At 34.1% G+C, this 19,444-nt stretch overlaps 2 protein-coding genes and 3 non-coding genes across 5 annotated transcripts; all 5 read left to right on the plus strand.

Annotated features, from left to right (window-relative positions):
* The first annotated feature begins 615 nt into the window (after positions 1-615).
* Positions 616-4,808, plus strand: LOC116012032 (protein LIKE COV 2-like). The gene is made up of 7 exons (XM_031251497.1): positions 616-863; positions 1,430-1,482; positions 1,576-1,685; positions 2,447-2,614; positions 3,191-3,288; positions 3,903-4,029; positions 4,471-4,808. Exons 1-7 carry the CDS (start codon positions 753-755, stop codon positions 4,569-4,571), a joined length of 768 nt encoding a protein of 255 aa, XP_031107357.1. The 5' UTR covers positions 616-752; the 3' UTR covers positions 4,572-4,808.
* An 803-nt stretch (positions 4,809-5,611) lies between these two features.
* Positions 5,612-5,728, plus strand: LOC116014543. The gene has a single exon (XR_004097413.1). It is a non-coding gene; the product is annotated as a U5 spliceosomal RNA (small nuclear RNA).
* A 1,536-nt stretch (positions 5,729-7,264) lies between these two features.
* On the plus strand, positions 7,265-7,381 carry LOC116014540. The gene has a single exon (XR_004097410.1). It is a non-coding gene; the product is annotated as a U5 spliceosomal RNA (small nuclear RNA).
* A 6,011-nt stretch (positions 7,382-13,392) lies between these two features.
* On the plus strand, positions 13,393-13,509 carry LOC116014541. The gene has a single exon (XR_004097411.1). It is a non-coding gene; the product is annotated as a U5 spliceosomal RNA (small nuclear RNA).
* Positions 13,510-14,022: 513 nt separating this feature from the next.
* LOC116014062 (pentatricopeptide repeat-containing protein At4g19191, mitochondrial) lies at positions 14,023-16,080 on the plus strand. Its single transcript, XM_031254051.1, has one exon. It carries the CDS (start codon positions 14,074-14,076, stop codon positions 16,021-16,023), a length of 1,950 nt encoding a protein of 649 aa, XP_031109911.1. The 5' UTR covers positions 14,023-14,073; the 3' UTR covers positions 16,024-16,080.
* The last annotated feature ends 3,364 nt before the right edge of the window (positions 16,081-19,444 follow it).

The following is a 19,444-nucleotide window of genomic DNA, read 5'->3' on the forward strand; positions in this document are numbered from 1 at the left end:
TTATTCTAACACATATAAAGTACATTCTAACACATAAAGTACACTATTCTAAGTCATAAAATACATTATTTTATTACTCAATAATGTTCATTATTCTAGCATGTGCGCGGGGCAAAGAATATTTTTAACAACAAAACGACGTCGTTTTGAACCATACTTTACCCATCACACAATAATTTGCCCTTTCTTTAATGGTGGTAACACACAATAATTTGCCCTTTCTTTGATGGTGGGTAAAACTCTCACTTTTTATTAAATATTTATTAAATACCTCGTGCTTTTCTTGATGGTGGGTAAAACTCCCATTTTTATTCAATTTTTACTTTCTAACGAGATGTGATGCAAATGATTGATCTAAAAAAGATGAATTACTATTTATATTCATTCACTTTCTTCTAGTCAATAAAATTAGTGACACAAAATGGAAGTTAATCAAGTTATACTGGTTGAAAGTATATATAGCAGTTTCCATAAAGTAAACAAACTTTTTTTCCACTCAAATAGTCAAGTATCATCAGGGCGTCAGGGCGTCAGATAGGTACTCCGCACCAGGATAGCATGACCTTTTTTTAGAATAAAAAAAATAAATTAAATTTAGGTTTTTTGCTTCGACCCCAAGTTTTAACAGACTTGCGATCTGATAAACCACACTTCACCTTTCCAGGAGACTACGACCAATCTTTCTACTTGAGGCAATTCTCGTCTCGTCTCGTCTCGTCATTTCCCCAGCTGAGATCTGCCAAGTCAAAGTAATGGCGGAAGAGAAGGATGCCACCTCAGTTCCGCTCAGTCAAGCCGTCGCCGACGACCCCGAAGACCCACTCAAATCTTCTCCCCCTTCATCCAATTCTTCTACCCGCAAGGTCTGCTTTTTCGTTTCTAATTCTACTTCCATTTTTAATTATTTGTTCTCTAAACCTAGATTTCGTCCCATAGTCCAAGATTCTTTGAAATCGAATGTTTGAATTCTGTGTTTCTGCGTATAATCGTTTCGTTCTCCATGCCGTGGATAAAAATCACAAGTAAAATAGTTCATAGAATAATGGAATGTAAGATAATGTATGAATTCGTTTAGGGTTCTTGAAAAAATATTTTTTGCTCCGATCTTAATTCAGTGTCATACACCGCTTAGAATTCTTGTTAATTGAATTCACATGACTGGGTCATTACAAGTTACTGTACAACATTAAATTGCCATCATATATATCCATTCATATTATTAATACTCTATCTGGAGTGAGCCTATATGGAGATTTTTGTTTTGTTTTGTTTTTCGTTCCTTAAAGGATATTCCATTTGATTACAGAAACACCTTACTCTACATCAGTATGGTTAACCTCTTGATGGCTCTTGCCTTTAAGGTCTTGCATGAAACACTGCAAGTGAGTGACTACTTTTCTTGATATTTGTTATGTACTACTTTCTTCAGGCTTGTTGTTACTTTCTTCAAAGCTGGGTCTCAAAGAAGTTCATGACTGGATGGTGAGTTTCCATCATGACCTATGTCTTTATCAATATGCTTTATATTTTGCTAATTTCTCTAACCTCAGGTACTCTTGAATTTTGGAATTTCAGTGTAGTACTCTTTCCTGTTGCGGTTACATTTTTCGTGACGTGGTGGTTCATTCAGTTTGTTGATGGTTTTTTCAGTCCACTATACGAACAACTTGGTTTCAACATATTTGGTAATTCCAAATTGTTAACATTGTTCTGTTTTAAAATTTTTAGCTTGGTATTTGCAACACCTTGATTATCTTCTTCTTCTTCTTCTTCTTCTTCTTCTTCTTCTTCTTCTGTTTTTGGTTTCGTTTTGATGCTTTATATCAAGCCCAATTTTTATTCTAATACATACTGTCCTCTTTACATATTGCACCTTGCTGTTTTACCAGTATGTAAAACTCTTGAGTATAAAGTTATTCTTCTATAGCCTATATGACTGAACCACTTGGTTAATGCTGTGAAGGATGCCAATATGCCATTGGGGACGGAATTGTGTAGCCCTATGAAAAGAGTTAAAATGAGTACTCCCAATCATGCCAACTTCATCTTGAGACATCACTTATTAAACTGATTTTCTGTCATTATGTGAAGGCATTACACTCAGTTTGGATAAAGAAGATTTAATTTGTCTAATAGTTGCAATTGATTGCTTTTCTGTTTTCAAATAAAGCCTCAACTGGTTGACTTTATATTCCTTGAAATGATATTTACCTGGAATCTGGATTTGACTTTTATATTCCTTTATATATACATATACATTCTGTGTCTAGCACAAAATGAAAAGAGAATTGTCTACTTGCCCTGGATCTTCAAATGTATAGACATATATGTGTGTGTGTGCAAATGCATTTGTGTGGCTAAGTATGCGTATTCTTTCTGTACTAGATGTAGTTGTCTGTGTTAGTGTGCTCATCAGTCTCTTGATATAGTTTGTTTTGTGATGCAGGACTGGGGTTCGTGACATCTCTACTTTTTGTATTCTTAGTTGGTGTGTTTGTTTCGTCATGGCTGGGTGCTACTGTTTTCTGGATTGGGGAATGGCTTATAAAGCGAATGCCATTTGTTAAGCACATATATTCAGCTTCCAAGCAAATCAGTTCTGCAATATCTCCAGGTAAGCTACAGATTTCTTAGTGCTAAGTGATTGCATGAATTTGTGTTGTGGGGAATCACACTGCCACAGTCTCTCTATTAGGTATAATGACAAAAGTAAGTGATTGCACGAGGTAATCTAATCCCATGTGTAAGAAACCTTTCTGATCTGACATCTCCATCCAACAGGGAAGAAGATGAACAAGCAAAAATATTTGAATTGATATCATCTTATAAAATGGTTGTTGTTTCCTAGAAGCATGTGCGATGAGGAATACTTTATTACTGAACTTCTTTTCAAGGGAAAAATAAAGTTATACTTTATGTGACAAAGTTTTATATTTAAGATTATGTACACATATTCATATGTAGTATGAATGTACCTTTATTATGTACACAATTATAGCTGTTAATGTGGAAATCTAAAGGGTTATCCTTCAGCAAGAGCAAATATCGTAACATATATAATTATATAACATTTATAAATACCTGCATCTCTTCATGTGTATATTTTATTAAAATTGTCAATATCAGCTTAAGTTTTCAGATCTAAATATAAATATTCCTTGAAACTGACTTTTTATGTTTATTCTAACAGACCAAAATACAACAGCTTTTAAAGAAGTGGCAATCATTCGTCATCCACGTGTGGGTGAATATGCATTTGGTTTCATAACATCTTCAGTCATCCTTCAGGTACTTGTTTCTTGAAATATCATTTGCCCTTCAAATATTGCGTTCGAGAAGTAAGAAATCCTGTTTATTATTACAAGCAAATATTGAGTTTGAGAAGTTAGGCTCCTCACCGTGAACCATCACCTGTGTTGGACAATGGTTTGTTTGCTCATAACTTTAGAAAGTACATAAATAAAGGAATTCAAGTTACATAACTCTATACTACTGCTTATGACTTTACATTTCTGTTCAGTGTTATCCTGTACATAGAGGGGGGAATGAAAACCTTCATTATACTTGTGCAGAGCTGGGGAGAGTTGTAAAAGTGCACTTTTAATTGATGGACATATATAGTGTTCTTATTAGCATAGCATGTACCCCCTTTCCACTGAATCGCAAATACTTATCCATGAAAAAGATATCACACACCCTAATTTACCATCTAGATTTTAATACCCCCACTATTTATAACTACCCTGTATTTACTTGATTCATCTGAGAAAGTATTTACCTTGCCAGTCTGAGTGAAAGTAGGAAGATGAAGCATGAAAGATTGACAACTGTATACATCTGAGATAGCATGGAAAATATCAATTTAATATATTAATTTCTCTACTTGCTTATTTTGGGTGCAGAAAGACGATGGTGATGAAGAATTGTGCAGTGTGTTTGTTCCAACTAACCATTTGTACATTGGTGATATACTCCTAGTTAGCTCCAAGGACATCATAAGGCCAAATTTGTCCATCCGTGAAGGCATTGGTATGTTTTTTGGGTTTTAACATTTTCAAAACTGCCTAAGTATCATATGTGTATGGAGAGATGGTTGTGTGCATCATCCATAACTGTCAGAGTGTTGCATGCCCTCTATATTTTCACCTTTCTTTTATTATTTCCTCATTGGAAAAAAAAATTGTGGATTGAGTATATCTCTTTAACTCTTTTTGAGGTGGAATTTCTTCTTTATGTTTCGCCCCTGCCATCTGAACTAAAAAGGAATTATAACAGTTCGAAAAATGCTATTTTCTTCCCTTCATGAATTTACCTCCTAACCGTTTATTATTATATACATATATATATATCTAAAACCCACAATGATAGAGCCATGTAAGATCTTTTACCTGTCATTTAAGCCTTTTAGATTTTGATTATTGATTGGGTGTTTCATTCTTCTCCTAACGTTTGGGTGAATGAACTTTGCAGAAATCATTGTTTCTGGTGGTATGACGATGCCGCAAGTGATTTCTCCAGTGGAAAGGGTTGCTCGACCTAATGAAAGAATCCCACTTAACAGAATAATGTGATTGTTGATTGTGTACCCCACCAGCCTTCTATTTCCTATAGTGCCAGTGGTTGGGACGATATACTTGTTGACTATGTAAGAGATGCAAGTTTGAGAAGGAAGGGAGAGTTTTTCATATTGTAATTAGTAATGATGTTTAGCAGCTTCCTAGGATTATTATTTGTCATCTATTCCTGTCAGTGTTTACACTTTACACTATTCAAGTTTCTCTGGCAAAAAATAACTAACTATTATGAAACACAAACACAAAAGGAAAATGGTTTGATTTATAGTCCACATTAAGGGATCGTCAATAATTGAGGGATTGTAAGTAGGGGTGTAAATGAGCCGAGCGGTTCGAGATTTGCTCACGAGCCGCTCGGTCAAAGCTCGGCTCGAGCTCGGTCAAATTCGAGCTCGAGCGGCTCGTTTAGTAATCGAGTCGAGCTCGAGCTCTAATGTCTTTCGAGAGCGGCTCGACGAGACGGCTCGTCGAGCCGCTCGCGAGCCATATAAATAAATAATAATAAATAAATATATATATATATATATATATATATATATATTTATATAATATAATATAATATATACATATAAAATTATAGTTTATTTTTAATTGAAACATGAATTTAAAATCAAACAGGTAAAATTTGAGCTCAAAATCAAACTCGAACTCGAGTTCAACCCTGATCTTGAGCTCGAACTCGAGCTCGAGCTCGAACAATTGAGCTACTCGAGCCGAACTCGAGCAGCTCGAAAATTGGCGAGCTCGAGCTCGAGCATCAATTCTTGAGCTCAATCGAGCTCGAGCCGAGCCTTCCTTAACGAGCTCGAGCTCGAGCTCGGCTCGGCTCGTTTACACCCCTAATTGTAAGTTTATTCTTAAAAAGAAAAATGCATGGACCATTGGATAGCTTATGTTTCGAGTAATCTCAAATAGAAAATGAAAGCCAAATAGTAAATTAAGGATATAACCCGTTGTCCCACATCGACAAGAGAGACTTGCACCCAGCAGCTTTGACGTGTATATGAAGATTGTGGCTTTGCAAGGAGAACTCACGCAGTCACGCGATGAGCACATAGCGAACTATTCTTTCGCCTTTTACTAAAGAATACCGTGTGCACGTGGCATTGAGTGGCATACGCCAATTTTTGGAGAGGGGCTCTTACAGAGGACCTCAACTAATTCCTACTTCCAGGTTTTGTCTAAAGTAGCTGTGGAGCGTAGCAGTGACAGAGGAGGATGACTCAACGGTGTGGACAATTACCAATTGTTACTTCGTATTTTAAAAGATAAAAGGATAACAAATTAGGACCAATCAGCAATCCATTTTAATATATATATTTTAAAATATAAAAGTGCTAACAAATTAGACCATAACTCAACAATTCATTTTATGATTTTAATGCTTCGAAATTTCACCTACGCTTGGTAAAACCTAAGTGCAAGTCTTCCCCCCCATCCAACTCTCCCTTTAAAAGAAAAAATTATAGAGAACATAACATGTTTATTTAATTTATATTTTAATCTTTTATTTAAAATTAAAATTCAAATAATTAGTTATATTAAAAAGTGTAAAAATAATATTTATTTTGACAACGGACAAAAAAAAATAGTTTGATTGTTGTTCATAGTGTAACATATTGTGGTTAAGTCTAGTGTAAAGTTCTATTATTATGAGCTGTCAATTCAATTATTGCAATCTGTGATATATTGTTACTGTTATCATAAAAGACTAAATCGTGACCACTATCTATTGACATTACAATTTCAAATTACTCATTAGTAGTGTGTCTATGGGTACAAACAACGTATTCTAAATCTGATTGGTAAAAATTGAGTCACGGTCTAAAATTATGAGTGTAGGAATTCCTTGAAGCTTTACCATTCTATAAATAAACACCGTAGCAACCATCTTGCCTGGTGGTGGTAATTCATTGCTGAAAATCATCCCAAAACATATTCTGGGATGCTCAATGGTAGTAAAAGACCCGTTAATAAAAAGAAGACATTTTAACTCGTTGACACAAATTCTCCACTATATAAAATATTGAAAGCCTGTAGAGTATACTGTACCCTTTTTTTGAATGTACCAATAGATATTCATGAAGAAGATGATTGATTAACGATGAAGTTGGCAGCACCACGAAATTTATCTCCCATCTTTGCAAAATGTTGCTAAATATATATTCATTCAATCTAAATTCACAAACTAACACAGTAATGCGTACTATTAAACTACAAGATTCTTGAAAATTTCAACTTTTTTTATTTATGATATACCTCAATAAATTTTTATCTTTAATAATTTACAAACGCATTTTACAAATAAAAAATGTAAAAAGTCTCACACAACATCGTATAAGAGAACTCAAACCGTCCTATAGTTTCTTTTTTTATTTTTTTATTATTATTTTTTTTTGAGTGCAACTGACTTAGCGACTCTATTACATCACAGACTACTGTGAACCAAATTAGCTAATGACATTTTCCAGTTTGTATAAAATAACAAGACAGTAAATTGTTAAGAAGAAAAATGGCAGAAGCATTGGATAACTTATTCCCATTATGTTTGGAGTAAATCTGAGATGGTGGATCGGAATTGCCAAACAGGGGAAGTATTTAAACCCGTTGTCCCACATTGAATACACAGACTCGCATCCAGCGCCTTGGACTTGTATATGATGATTGTGGTATCACAAAGAAATTCACGCAGCCATGCAATGAGCACATAGCGAACTATTCTTTCGCCTTTTACTAAAGAATACCGTGTGCACGTTGTAATAAGTGGCATACGCCAATTTTTGGAGAGGGCCTCTTTAAGAGGACCTCAACCAATTTTATTTTCAAGTTTTGGTTGGATGATTATAATTCAGGGATGAAATTCATAGTTAAATTAAATAATCTAAACACATTTTGTGATGGTCAATGGTTGCAAAAGACTCGTTAGTAAATTGGTTAAAGATCTATAAATACACTTTATGTAATAAAAAAAATATAAACAGGTTCACACAACATCGGATAAGTCACACAACATTACAACAATATAAAAAATACTGATTAGTCACCCAACATTACAATGAAAGTGTATTTGATTTATTTTTATTTTATTTTGCACCAAAGTTTACGTTTATTAACTAAAAAAGATATATAACTAAACTTGAACCAAATGAAATTATTTTAATTTTATTATTTTTTGAATTGAAATTCAAAACAAATAAAAATTTAAAAACATCTATAATATTAAAATATTAAATTAAATAAAAGATTTCAATTCTATATAAAAGAAATTAATTTTAATTAATTTAATAGACTTAAAATAATAACATGTTAATTTCAATTCTATATAAAATATTAAAGTAAATAGAAGATTTCAATTATAATAGAATTTAATTATGTAAGTCCATATTAATTTTAATTATATATTGCAATAGTATGGTAAAAAAAAATCAATCTACAATATTTTGAAAATGATCCTATATTATATTAAAAATTATTATAATATAGTGATTTAATATAATTGTATGTTAATTTAATACATTAAAATAAAAATATCAATATAGATATTATTTAAAAATTTATCAATATAGGTTTAAATCTCATTAGCAACACTTTTTATTACTTTATCTCTTTCAATCCTTCACAAGATAAATTAAATATTTTTTTAGTCTACATTTTATGAATAATTTAATTAACAAATTAAATGTTCTTTTAGTCTACTTTTTATTAATCATTTAATTAATATGGTATACACGTTTATATTATACTTCATTGTATTCAAATTAATTTAGAAAAAATTAAAGTTGATATTACTAAAAATAATTAAAATTAAAAAGTATTTATGAATATAGTGTAATTCAAATTATTTTATCTAATTGATTATGTTTCATATTTTGTCATAAATGTTTTCACATTTTCACTCCCATCAAGTATGTTTTTTGCTCTGACCCTAACTATCATGTAATCTATCGAAAACATTATATTGTAATTTATAATGTATTTTGTATTTTAACCTTATTATCACTGTTTGATATTTTGTCATTAACATTTCTAACGTCAGTTGATTTTCTGGATCCATCCCTGCCCTTGGACACTATCTTATCATAATCATGCCTCATTAAAAACTCACTAGAAACACCATGTGAAAAAAATCTAGTCGAGAAAATAGTACACGATATATGGGTAATGCATTATGTGTTGTTCCGGTTGCCTCATTAAAAACCCGGCCTACAATAAGAAAACCATGTGGGAAAAAACTTAGTTAATAGAAAAAGAGTACAACTGTACCATAAGCATTCTGAGCATAATATTTAGAATTTTGGGGTTTGTCTATTTAAATATTTATTTGCAACTTTTCCCTTTTGACATTACTATATTATACTCATGTCTCGTTAAAACCACACTAGAAAAACTCAATGAGGAAAAACTTACTGAGGAAAAGAGTACATGATATGTATTCATTTATGTGTTGCAAAACTAGTACAAATGTTGGTCTATAAGACCCAATCATCATGATTATTATTCAAGTCCAATCTTCAAGGTTGATTTAAGTCCAATCTTCAGGATTGAATAATAATCTCATGACTCTTCTGAAACTCACGTGGATTGAGTATTGACGCTATATATTTTGCTAAATATTCTTAAACATACCCATTTATTATTTGTGCAACACAAGTTTTATTGCCCTCACATAGGACAATTGGGTAAAATAAAACATAACCAGTTTGGGACTTGGTATCATGGGGATCAAATAAAATAACAAGTACCCAAGTAGCCCATCAAAATCATATATTTGTCTCTCACATAAACGTCAAAACCTTTTGTAATTCGAAGATACGGGAGGATATGTTAAACACTATTCAAATATTTAATTGCAAAAGGAGCATTAAATGTTACAAGCATTTTTCTCTTAAATATAATATCAGGCCTGATGCGATTATGAAATGTCTGGTCATTAAGTAGAGGTCCAATATGACAAATTAGTAATGGACTTCTAGTCCCAACGCACCATCATTATCCTACTTTTGAGTTCAAAAACAGTTCTTTATCTTCTTTAAGAGATTGGAAACCACTAGTGTGATAAGTAAATTGTACTTATCCATATAAAACGCGTCAAAAACATTTTTCAAAAGAGGCTAACTAGTGTATAAAATCCTTTCTCGATATGTAGATCGAGATAATACTTGGTTTTCCAAGTCTGTTATTTCAAACTCAATCTTTAGACAAATATCACAATATCTTTCTGTATTTCAATAATAGTTATGTAATCAACATGGATTGAGATAATAAATAAATAACTCTATTAGCAACTCTTTAATGAGCATATAATGACACATTCATTTTTACATATTCCTACTTCAGGAGGAAATTACTCAGTCATTGCTTATTGTTTTCAAGTTAAGTAAAGCTTTTCATTTCTCTTTTCATTCCGAGAATTATAAATCCAATAGGATTTTTTGAAATAAACATTAGCGCCTAATGACCCATAATTATGCGGCCATGACTTTAAATAACTGCATATCTAAATTATTATTTTGCCAATTATATAGTGAAACTTAATGACATTCATTATGGGAGAATATATTTGATTAAAATCAATTATGGATCTCTGCGTGAACCTTTGGGCTACAAACTTACTTTGTATCACACCACCTTATCATTCTTGTTTCTCTTTTGTACAAACACCCATTTATAACCTAAAGGGTTAACACTTCAATGACGTACATTGCATATTATAAAGAGGATACATTTATCAGCGAGTTGAGCTATATATGCCTTAAATTGCTCCTTTTATACATTAACAAATCAGGGCACTTCTAACGCCTAGCTCTGTATTCATATTGTCATATAATATGAGCAACTTTAAATTCAATTGTATTGTCAACAACTATAATATTTTCATAAATTTCTTCCACATATATATAAAAGTTCATTGTAATTTTTAAGTCAAACAGATTCTAGACATTTCCCAAAGATATTTATATCTGGTTGTTCTGCGTTCCAGTATTATGATTATTTGGTGCACTTATAAATTTACAGGGTTTTCTTCTCTTTTTAGAATCTATACTATTAATAAAAACAATATCCTCAGTTTTAACTTCGCGCCCAAAACAGACCTATAATATTTTGGTGTGCGTAATATTGTAAAATATTGTAATACAATTCCTATCCCTAATACAATTGTAAATTAAAATAGAATTCCTAATAAAATATATTCTTCCCTACGTTCCTATTCGTAATACAATTCTAAACTAGAATTACTAATGGTAATAATTCAGTATATATATTTCTCACATCACGGGAAAAGCCACGTACACTTGCTGCCATGCAGCAACCAAACGCTCGACTTGTCCTTTCAACATAGAGACAGACCAAGCCTTGCCATTCCAAATGTGATCGTTGCGCGCCGTCCACAGAGACCAGAACCTCGCAGCTAATAGCAATGCCTTCACAGGGTCAACATCACATAGGGTGGCTGCAACAAATTGACAAACGGAACGGCCCTGAAGAATATCATTAGAATCCCATACTTCACACGCTAATGGACATTCGCAGAACAGGTGAGAAACTGATTCAATGGTAGACGAAGAATGTGCAGCCCCCACCCATCATAACTCTCTTCGTACGCAAAACCTCGAGGACAAGTAAGATGTTTCGCATACATCGCCACAAAAAATTATTGATATTTGGTGGCACTTGTAATCTCCATAACTTTGTCCACTGAGAGAATTCACCAATAACCCCTTGATCCATAAGATGACTAGTCTGCATGTGATATCCATGTTTTACGCTATAGACACCCCTAATATCACCCTTCCAGCACCAAGTATCAGCGTGGTCAAGAGAAATCGGGGTTCTAAGAATTCTGGTAACATCATGCGCAACAAAAATATCCCTTAGTAACTCTTCATCCCAGCAACCATTATTATCCAATAAACTGCAGACACGAGTAGCTCTTAATTCAGTAACACATGCAGTGTGAATTCTCGAGTCAGTCTTGTCAGCCAACCATGGCCAATCCCAGACCATAGTATCCTCCCCGTTACCAATACGACGAATAACACCCTCACGGAGCACCTTTTGTCCAGACAAAATGCTATTAATTAAATATCTTATTGGTCAAATAATTAATAAAGCTTATTTGGTAAGAAAATGTAAAATGAAAATTAACTAATATCGATTAATTGTTAATATTGTTTCTATATTCACGTATCAAGACTATTAATAAAAGTAAAGTCCTCCCCTTCGAATTTCCCGCACAAAATAATATTATTAATTAATTGGTAAAAAAATAATAACGTTTTATTGGTAACAAAATTTATTTATCAAATTCTCATAATAATTAAACCATTATAATTGTGAGAATAATGAAAACAAAATCTGCGTAATTTTATAAGAAAAAAATAATTTATTAATTATTATTTACACCAATAATAATAATTCAACAAATTATCTATACTTCTATATCTATACTACTATCAATAAAAATAAAATCATTCTTTGTGAAATCCCCGCCCAAACAATAATAATAGTAAAGATAAAATGGAAAAGAAAACTGATTTTACTAATTGATTGAAAATATAAAAAGATCCTAATAGAAAAGGAAACATAAATTAGGCAAATTGGAAAAGAGAAAGGATATTGCTAATTGACTGAAAATTATTTTAAAAAATTAATTACACTTTTCTTTTGAAAACTTTAAATTGTTTAAACTTTAAAAAAATAAACTAAAAATGGGTTGTTAGATTTTTTATAATAATTAAAATTAGTTCATTCGTATATGGAGGAAGAAAAAACTAAATGCGATATAGTGAAAATGAATGTACTTAAGGTATAAAAGTATAATTACACATATATTAGTATAATATCTGTTTATAATTACTTTCTCAATCTACTGAAGCACAAAAAGTCAACATTGCCTCCACTGAGACTCAAACCCACATTGCCTCCACTAGACTCAAACCCACCCCCTTCCCTTTTCATATGGGAGTGCAACCGGGCGCCATTAGACCACAAGGTTTTGGCATTATGGTAATTAAGCTAAACATTGATCGTTGAATTTATTTTTATAATAAATATAATTAAACTATTTATCATTTTCCCATATTTATTTTAGTAATAATATAATTACATAAGTCATATTACATATCGATCTTTTAAAGATAATTGTTGACAAACAAGTCATATATTATTCAATTAATTGAGTAATACTTTTGCACTAATCTTATAATCAAATAAATGTATACGTTCAATATTAGAATTATTTTATAATTTCATCTTTATTTTTATTATCTAAATATATAATAAAAAATTTATCCGTGCATCGCATTGGGTAATTGGACAATTATTTGCTCTAATTCAAGCAAGAAAAACATCAAAAAAACATAATCGATCTAACCAATTTCATCAATTGCGCTATATAATATTCGATGTTATAATTTATATAATTGTATATCGATCCAAATATTCTTAAAATATTATAACAAATCCAATCCATGCAACGCACGAGCGAAAATACTAGTTAAAGAAATAACAATATAAGAGTACTCACATGCACCGTCCTATAGCTAAGCCATGCATCCTATCCTAAGTATAAAGAGTAACAAGACAAAAAATAGTTAAGAAGAAAAATGGCAGAAGCATTGGATAACTAATTCCCACTATGTTTGGAGCAATTCGGAGATGGTGGAATTGCCAAACAGGTGGAAATTAAATAGAAGATCGAGTATATGAATATCTAAACTGAAGCAACCGTTGTTGTCCCACATTGACAACACAGAATCCCATCCAGCGCCTTGGACTTGTATATAATGACTGTGGTGTCGAAAAAGAAATTTCACGCAGCCATGCAATGAGCACATAGCGAACTATTCTTTCGCCTTTTACTAAAGAATACCGTGTGAGCGTTGCAATAAATGGCATACGCCAATTTTTGGAGAGGGCCTCTTTCAGAGGACCTCAACCAATTCTACTTTCAAGTTTTGGTGGGATGGTGGTAATTCATTAATGAAATTCATAGTTAAATCTATGGGTGCAGTAGACGCTAGTCGGGTGGTACACTAGCACTTAAGCGGTTTAGGTGGTGCTTAGGCGGCGACCTACAACTCGGCCCAGTCGCCTGAGTTAGGTGTAAGCAGCGACCTACAACTCGACCCAGTCGGCTGAGTTAGGTGCTAGGCGGCCGGCCACCTTCGCCTCGCCTCGGTCTAGGAGCACTGAGTTAGGTGCTAGGCGGCCGGCCACCTTCGCCTCGCCTCGGTCTAGGAGCACCTAGGCGGGGGATTTTTGCAATAGTGGTTAAATCATCCCTTCATGTTTTGAGATGGTCAATGACTGCAAAAAACTCAAAAGGTTTACACAAGTCACAACATGAAAAATGCTAGGTCTTATAGTTGGGAAAATGCATCCTAATTACATCATTTGAAGTAATTACTGGGGGTTTGTTTAGTAATACTTCTTTTACTTAACCAGAAAATCATTAGAAGTGGTTTTGTATGTACACTTCCCTGCAGGCGAAGAATATATGGTGAAGCCAGTTGCCACTCCGATTCTTAACCGTTTAACAAATCGTTCATCTATTTCTAACTGGAATTGTAGCATCAGGGAAGCAGTAAACCATGGGCAGAGCCAGAAAGCGCTTCTTGTGTTTCGCGGAATGAAGCAGAATGGCGTTGAACCCAACAACTTCACCTTCCCCTTTGTGGCAAAAGCCTGTGCAAAGCTCTCCAACTTCGAATACTCCCAACTCATCCATGCCCAGATTTTGAAATATCCGTGCTATTCAGATATGTTTGTACAAACAGCCATGATTGACATGTATGTGAAATGTGGCAAAGTAGATTTAGCACGTGTTCTGTTTGACAGAATGCCTGAGAGGGACATTGCTTCTTGGAATGCCATTATTATCGGCTATGTGCAAATTGGGTTTGTTGATCGAGTTTCGTGTTTGTTTGAGCGGATGGTGTTTGATGGGATTCGGCCAGACTCGGTCACAGTAATGGGATTGACACGGTTGGTTTCCAGTCTGAAGGATATCAGGTTGTTGAGTGCAATTCACTCTTTTGGAATCCGGATTGGATTTGAGTCTGATGTTTCGGTTGCTAATACTTGGGTTGCTGCCTATGCTAAATGTGGTGACTTGGGCTCTTCACACATGGTTTTCAAAGGAATCGGTTCGAAGTTTGTAACCGTTGTATCTTGGAATGCCATGATTGCAGGCTGTGCATGTGTTGGGAACTCATGTAAAGCTATGCAAACCTACCAACAAATGCTTCGTTGTGGATTCCGACCTGATCTGAGCACCATTCTGAACATGCTCTCATCTTGCACCAGCCCTGAAGCATTATTTCAAGGAATGTTGATCCACGCCCACTCAATTCAGGTAGGGTGTGATGCAGATGTTTCTGTTCTTAACACCACTATTTCTATGTACTCCAAATGCGGAGATCTATACTCAGCTCGCCTCACCTTCGATACCATGACAGACAAAACTTGTGTTTCATGGACTGCCCTTATTGGCGGGTACGCTGAGAAAGGTGATTTGGATGAGGCATTAGCTCTGTTCACAAGTATGGAAGCAGCCGGTGAGAAACCTGATATGGTCACCCTGACATATCTCATTTCAGCCTGTGGGCAAGTTGGGGCTCTCGAGATTGGGAGAGAAATGGAGAGTTACGCGACATTGAATGGCTTAAAGAGTAGCAACATAATGGTGTGTAATGCATTACTAGACATGTATGGAAAATGCGGAAACATGACAGATGCTCAAGAGCTGTTTTGCAGCATGGAGGAGAAAACCATTGTCTCCTGGACAACTATGATAGCAGGCTATGCACTGAATGGGAAATCCAGAGAGGCATTGGACAACTTTCAACTATTGTTGGATTCGGGTATTAAACCAAACCACATTACATTCCTTGCCGTCCTACAGGCCTGCAATCATGCCGGTTTCCTCAAGGAAGGCTGGGAATTCTTTGATATGATGACTAAAGTGTACAGAATTAACCCCAGCTTGGATCACTACGCCTGCATGGCGGATCTCCTTGGGCGCTGTGGAAGGCTGCAAGAAGCACTGGAATTCGTTCAAAATATGCCCGTGGAATCTGATTTTGGCATCTGGGGCTCTCTACTCAGTGCTTGCAAGATACACTGCAGCTTGGAGATTGGGGAATACGCGGCTCAACGCCTCTTTGAAATGGAACCGCAGAGGGCAGCTCCGTATGTAGAGATGGCAAACATATATGCATCAGCAAGGCGGTGGGATGGCGTTGCTGCAACCCGGACCAGAATGAAAAGCAATCAAGTGAGTAAAAGCCCAGGACAGAGCCTCATTCATGTGAGCGGAAAAAGATGTACATTCACAGTGGAAGACAGATGCCATCCTGCAGGTCATGTAATATATGAAACGCTGAATAGTTTAGCCCTTCAGCTCAACAAAGAATATGATTTGTCATGGTTAGAAGGCTTTCTTTGATCATAAAACAACACATGACCTTTAATAATAACGGTTTAATCTTGCAATTGGAACCAACTTACTATTCAAGATTACAATTTCAACCGAACCCGACAAGGAGTCAAGAACAATGACGGTAATGAATTCTAGAAAAGTGTAAAGTTTACTGAAATTTTATGCATTATAAGGTTAAGAACTTCTGTTTTTTACTGACGGGAAAGAAACAAGGATGGAAAATCTCCATCATTTACATCTGATCTGGTTCCAACTGTTTGAATATACACAAATGCAGTTATTACTAGATAGGACGTTTGTAGTTCCACACATACAATCTATTATTGCTTTTATCATCACAGTATATTGAATATAATTTAGGTGCACGTCCACAGGCTTAGTTCAATAATTCATTAGGAGTATTTGAGGACAATTTATATCATGAACCAGGTCCATATAGGATTATGGACGCTGGATCGAAACGACTAGGTACAAAATTCATATTTGTAAAGTATAAAATTTCATAACACAAAGACACAAAAGATCACAACACAAGACACAAATTCATAACATAAGACACAATTATTAACTTGTTTCAGGCACAAAGGTACATAATTTCATATTTCATAGAACAACATACAAAAAACTCACAAAATAAGACAAACACATGCACCAAGGTCCACCGCGCACTCTGAACCCTGGTCCATGGTATAAGGATTGGTATTTGAGAGAAAAGACAAATGTTTGAAACTCAACAGCGGCAATGGGCATATCCCTTATGTACACCAGCATTTGGCATTATTGTTGCTAAGCCACTGAATTACCGGATATGCTTTGTTAGGCCGGGGGATTCAACATTTTGGGAGAAGAAGAATTCAGGTACTCCATAACTAACCTAATAAATTTTCTTAATTATTTAATTTCTTTGGCACTCAAACAACCAAATATATGTATAAGTAATTACTAACACGTACTAGAAAACAAATTCATCTTCCTCTAGACTGAAACTGGAAACAAGATTTGAGGAGCAGCTAGCTAGCATTGCGCCTGTTGAAATTTAAATAAGGTTCGACGGGTGGTATCATTAACCACTCGCTGGAAAGGCAAGAAAAGAATAATAAAATGCAATAGAAGGAAAATTAATATAAAACTAGGAAATATTTATATGACTAGTCTGATAATAACATATAATGAAAAGCCTGTATTTATAGGCTTATTATATAACAACTAAATCTAAGAATATCGCAAAAAACTCAACAAACTAAATTCTATCTCATAAAAATATCTAACTGTAATTTCTAACATGCCCCCTCAAGCTAAAGCATATAGATGCGAAAAGCTTGCAGATTTACATAATATGTAGCCAACTCATCCTCAATCAGCAGCGAACAAAATCTACTGGCAACAACCTCAGAATTGAACTGCCAACTCATCCTCAATCAGCAACAAACAAAAAATCTAGTGGCTAACAATCTCATAATTAAACTCCTCGGGAAAACAATACGGCATACCGAAACAATTATGGTAATGCCAAAACAAAATAAAACCCATCCAGAAACTCACTGCCCATGGGAAGTAATATGGCAACGGACAACACCAAAATGCCAAAACAAAAACAAGTAATATGGCAACGGACAACACCAAAATGCCAAAACAAAGACCCTTGAAAAACAATGAGATTAGACCACCTTGAAGTTCTTGATGTAAGGCAATTGCTCTGATACCATGTTGAAATTTAAATAAGGTTCGACGGGTGGTATCATTAATCACTCGCCGGAATCACTCGCCGGAAAGGCAAGAAAAGAATAATAAAATAGCAAAAATTAATATAAAACTAGAAAATATTTATATGACTAGTCTGATAATAACATACAATGAAAAGCCTGTATTTATAAGCTTATTATATAACAACTAAATCTAAGAATATCGCCAAAAACTCAACAAACTAAATTCTATCTCATAAAAATCTCTAACTGTAATTTCTAAGAGGGCCATTATTGCTTATTGCTTCCAATGCAAGTTTAAGAATAATATAATTATATTGTTTTCCATTAATTCTGATTAATACATACACAAATTAAAGTTGATGGATGGTATATACAATTATACAGTACATAAATTTCTATGGCAAAACATTAGTGATAGGTTTGGTGAGCATGTAGAGATTATGAAGAGACCTATATTTCCTCACCCTTCTGGGCTCCATAACCAAAATCACTACCTCATTACGCTGATCTCTCATCGCCACTTTCTCTGATATCTTGATCTTCCTCTTCCTCTTCTCGGCTCCTCCGTCGTCGTCTCCGCTGAGCTGCATCAGCTGCTCCGCTGCCATTGCCATGTCAATGTCTTCTGCAACAAATTCTCCTATGCATGAGGACAACATCGAATCTGCCATCTTAGAGAGCAGAAAACAATATTAATCTGATCTTTTTTCTCCCTCACGATATGATATGATGGTAAATAATATTAATCGATCTGTAAATTGGTTTATACGTGCATTGGGTTCAGCGTATGGATTTCGTTGAGAAGCTGCGGGGCGGTGGGAAAGAAGCTCGCTGGAAATTCCATCTAATAATTAATACTTGCATAATCGAATATAGTAGTAATAATAATAATAAAGAATTTCTATTAATAGGAAATTTTAGTATTTACTTTTGATTGGGCGTTTTTGGAACGTCAGATACGGTTTAGGATTGCGTCATTGACTTGGTGTTGCTTCCAACTTCCAACGGCTTGGACTTGACGCGCTCTTATTTTATGGTCAATAATCACTCGTTTCCTTCCCTTCCCTTTGGTCTCTTCACTTTCTTGTTGCGTCAAACTTCAAACCCTCAAAGCTGGGTAAAACAAATCAACAATTGACTAGCTACTCATCACCAATATTCATCCAATATTATGTTTTCTTTTTCTTTTGGCAAATAGCGGATAGTTGTTAGCAGGTTTGACTAATTGATAGCATTAACTAGTTATAGAAAGATATTTGATAAATTAGTTAGTAGTTGTTAGTTGATAGCTGATTACATGCAAAAATGATTTTTAAGAGTATAATTTATTTTATCAAAAAAACTGCTTTGAATAACTTTTTTTTTTTTTAATTTTAGTAGTTTTGAGCAATAAGTTGTTAAAAAGAACTGATTAAACAAATACTCATATTGACTGTTTAACCAAGTCAAACATCAAATAGGTCAAACAAGTCAAAATTAATTGATAAGCTATCTATTTTACCAAACGGGATTTTTTTTTCCTAATCTTGAACAAAAAAAGGTGCCCAAGTAGGTAAATTATGATTCTCGTACTAAAAATTTCTAGTGTACTGCAGTGCAAAATATTACATATGAACAATGTTTACTTAGTACATATATCATTGAATAGTGATTGGAGATTTGGAAATTTTTCCTCGTCACTCAAAAGGTTAGGGATACTTCGTAATGTGTCAGGGTAAACT

This window comes from Ipomoea triloba, chromosome 3 (assembly GCF_003576645.1).
Source record: "Ipomoea triloba cultivar NCNSP0323 chromosome 3, ASM357664v1".
NCBI lineage: Eukaryota > Viridiplantae > Streptophyta > Magnoliopsida > Solanales > Convolvulaceae > Ipomoea > Ipomoea triloba.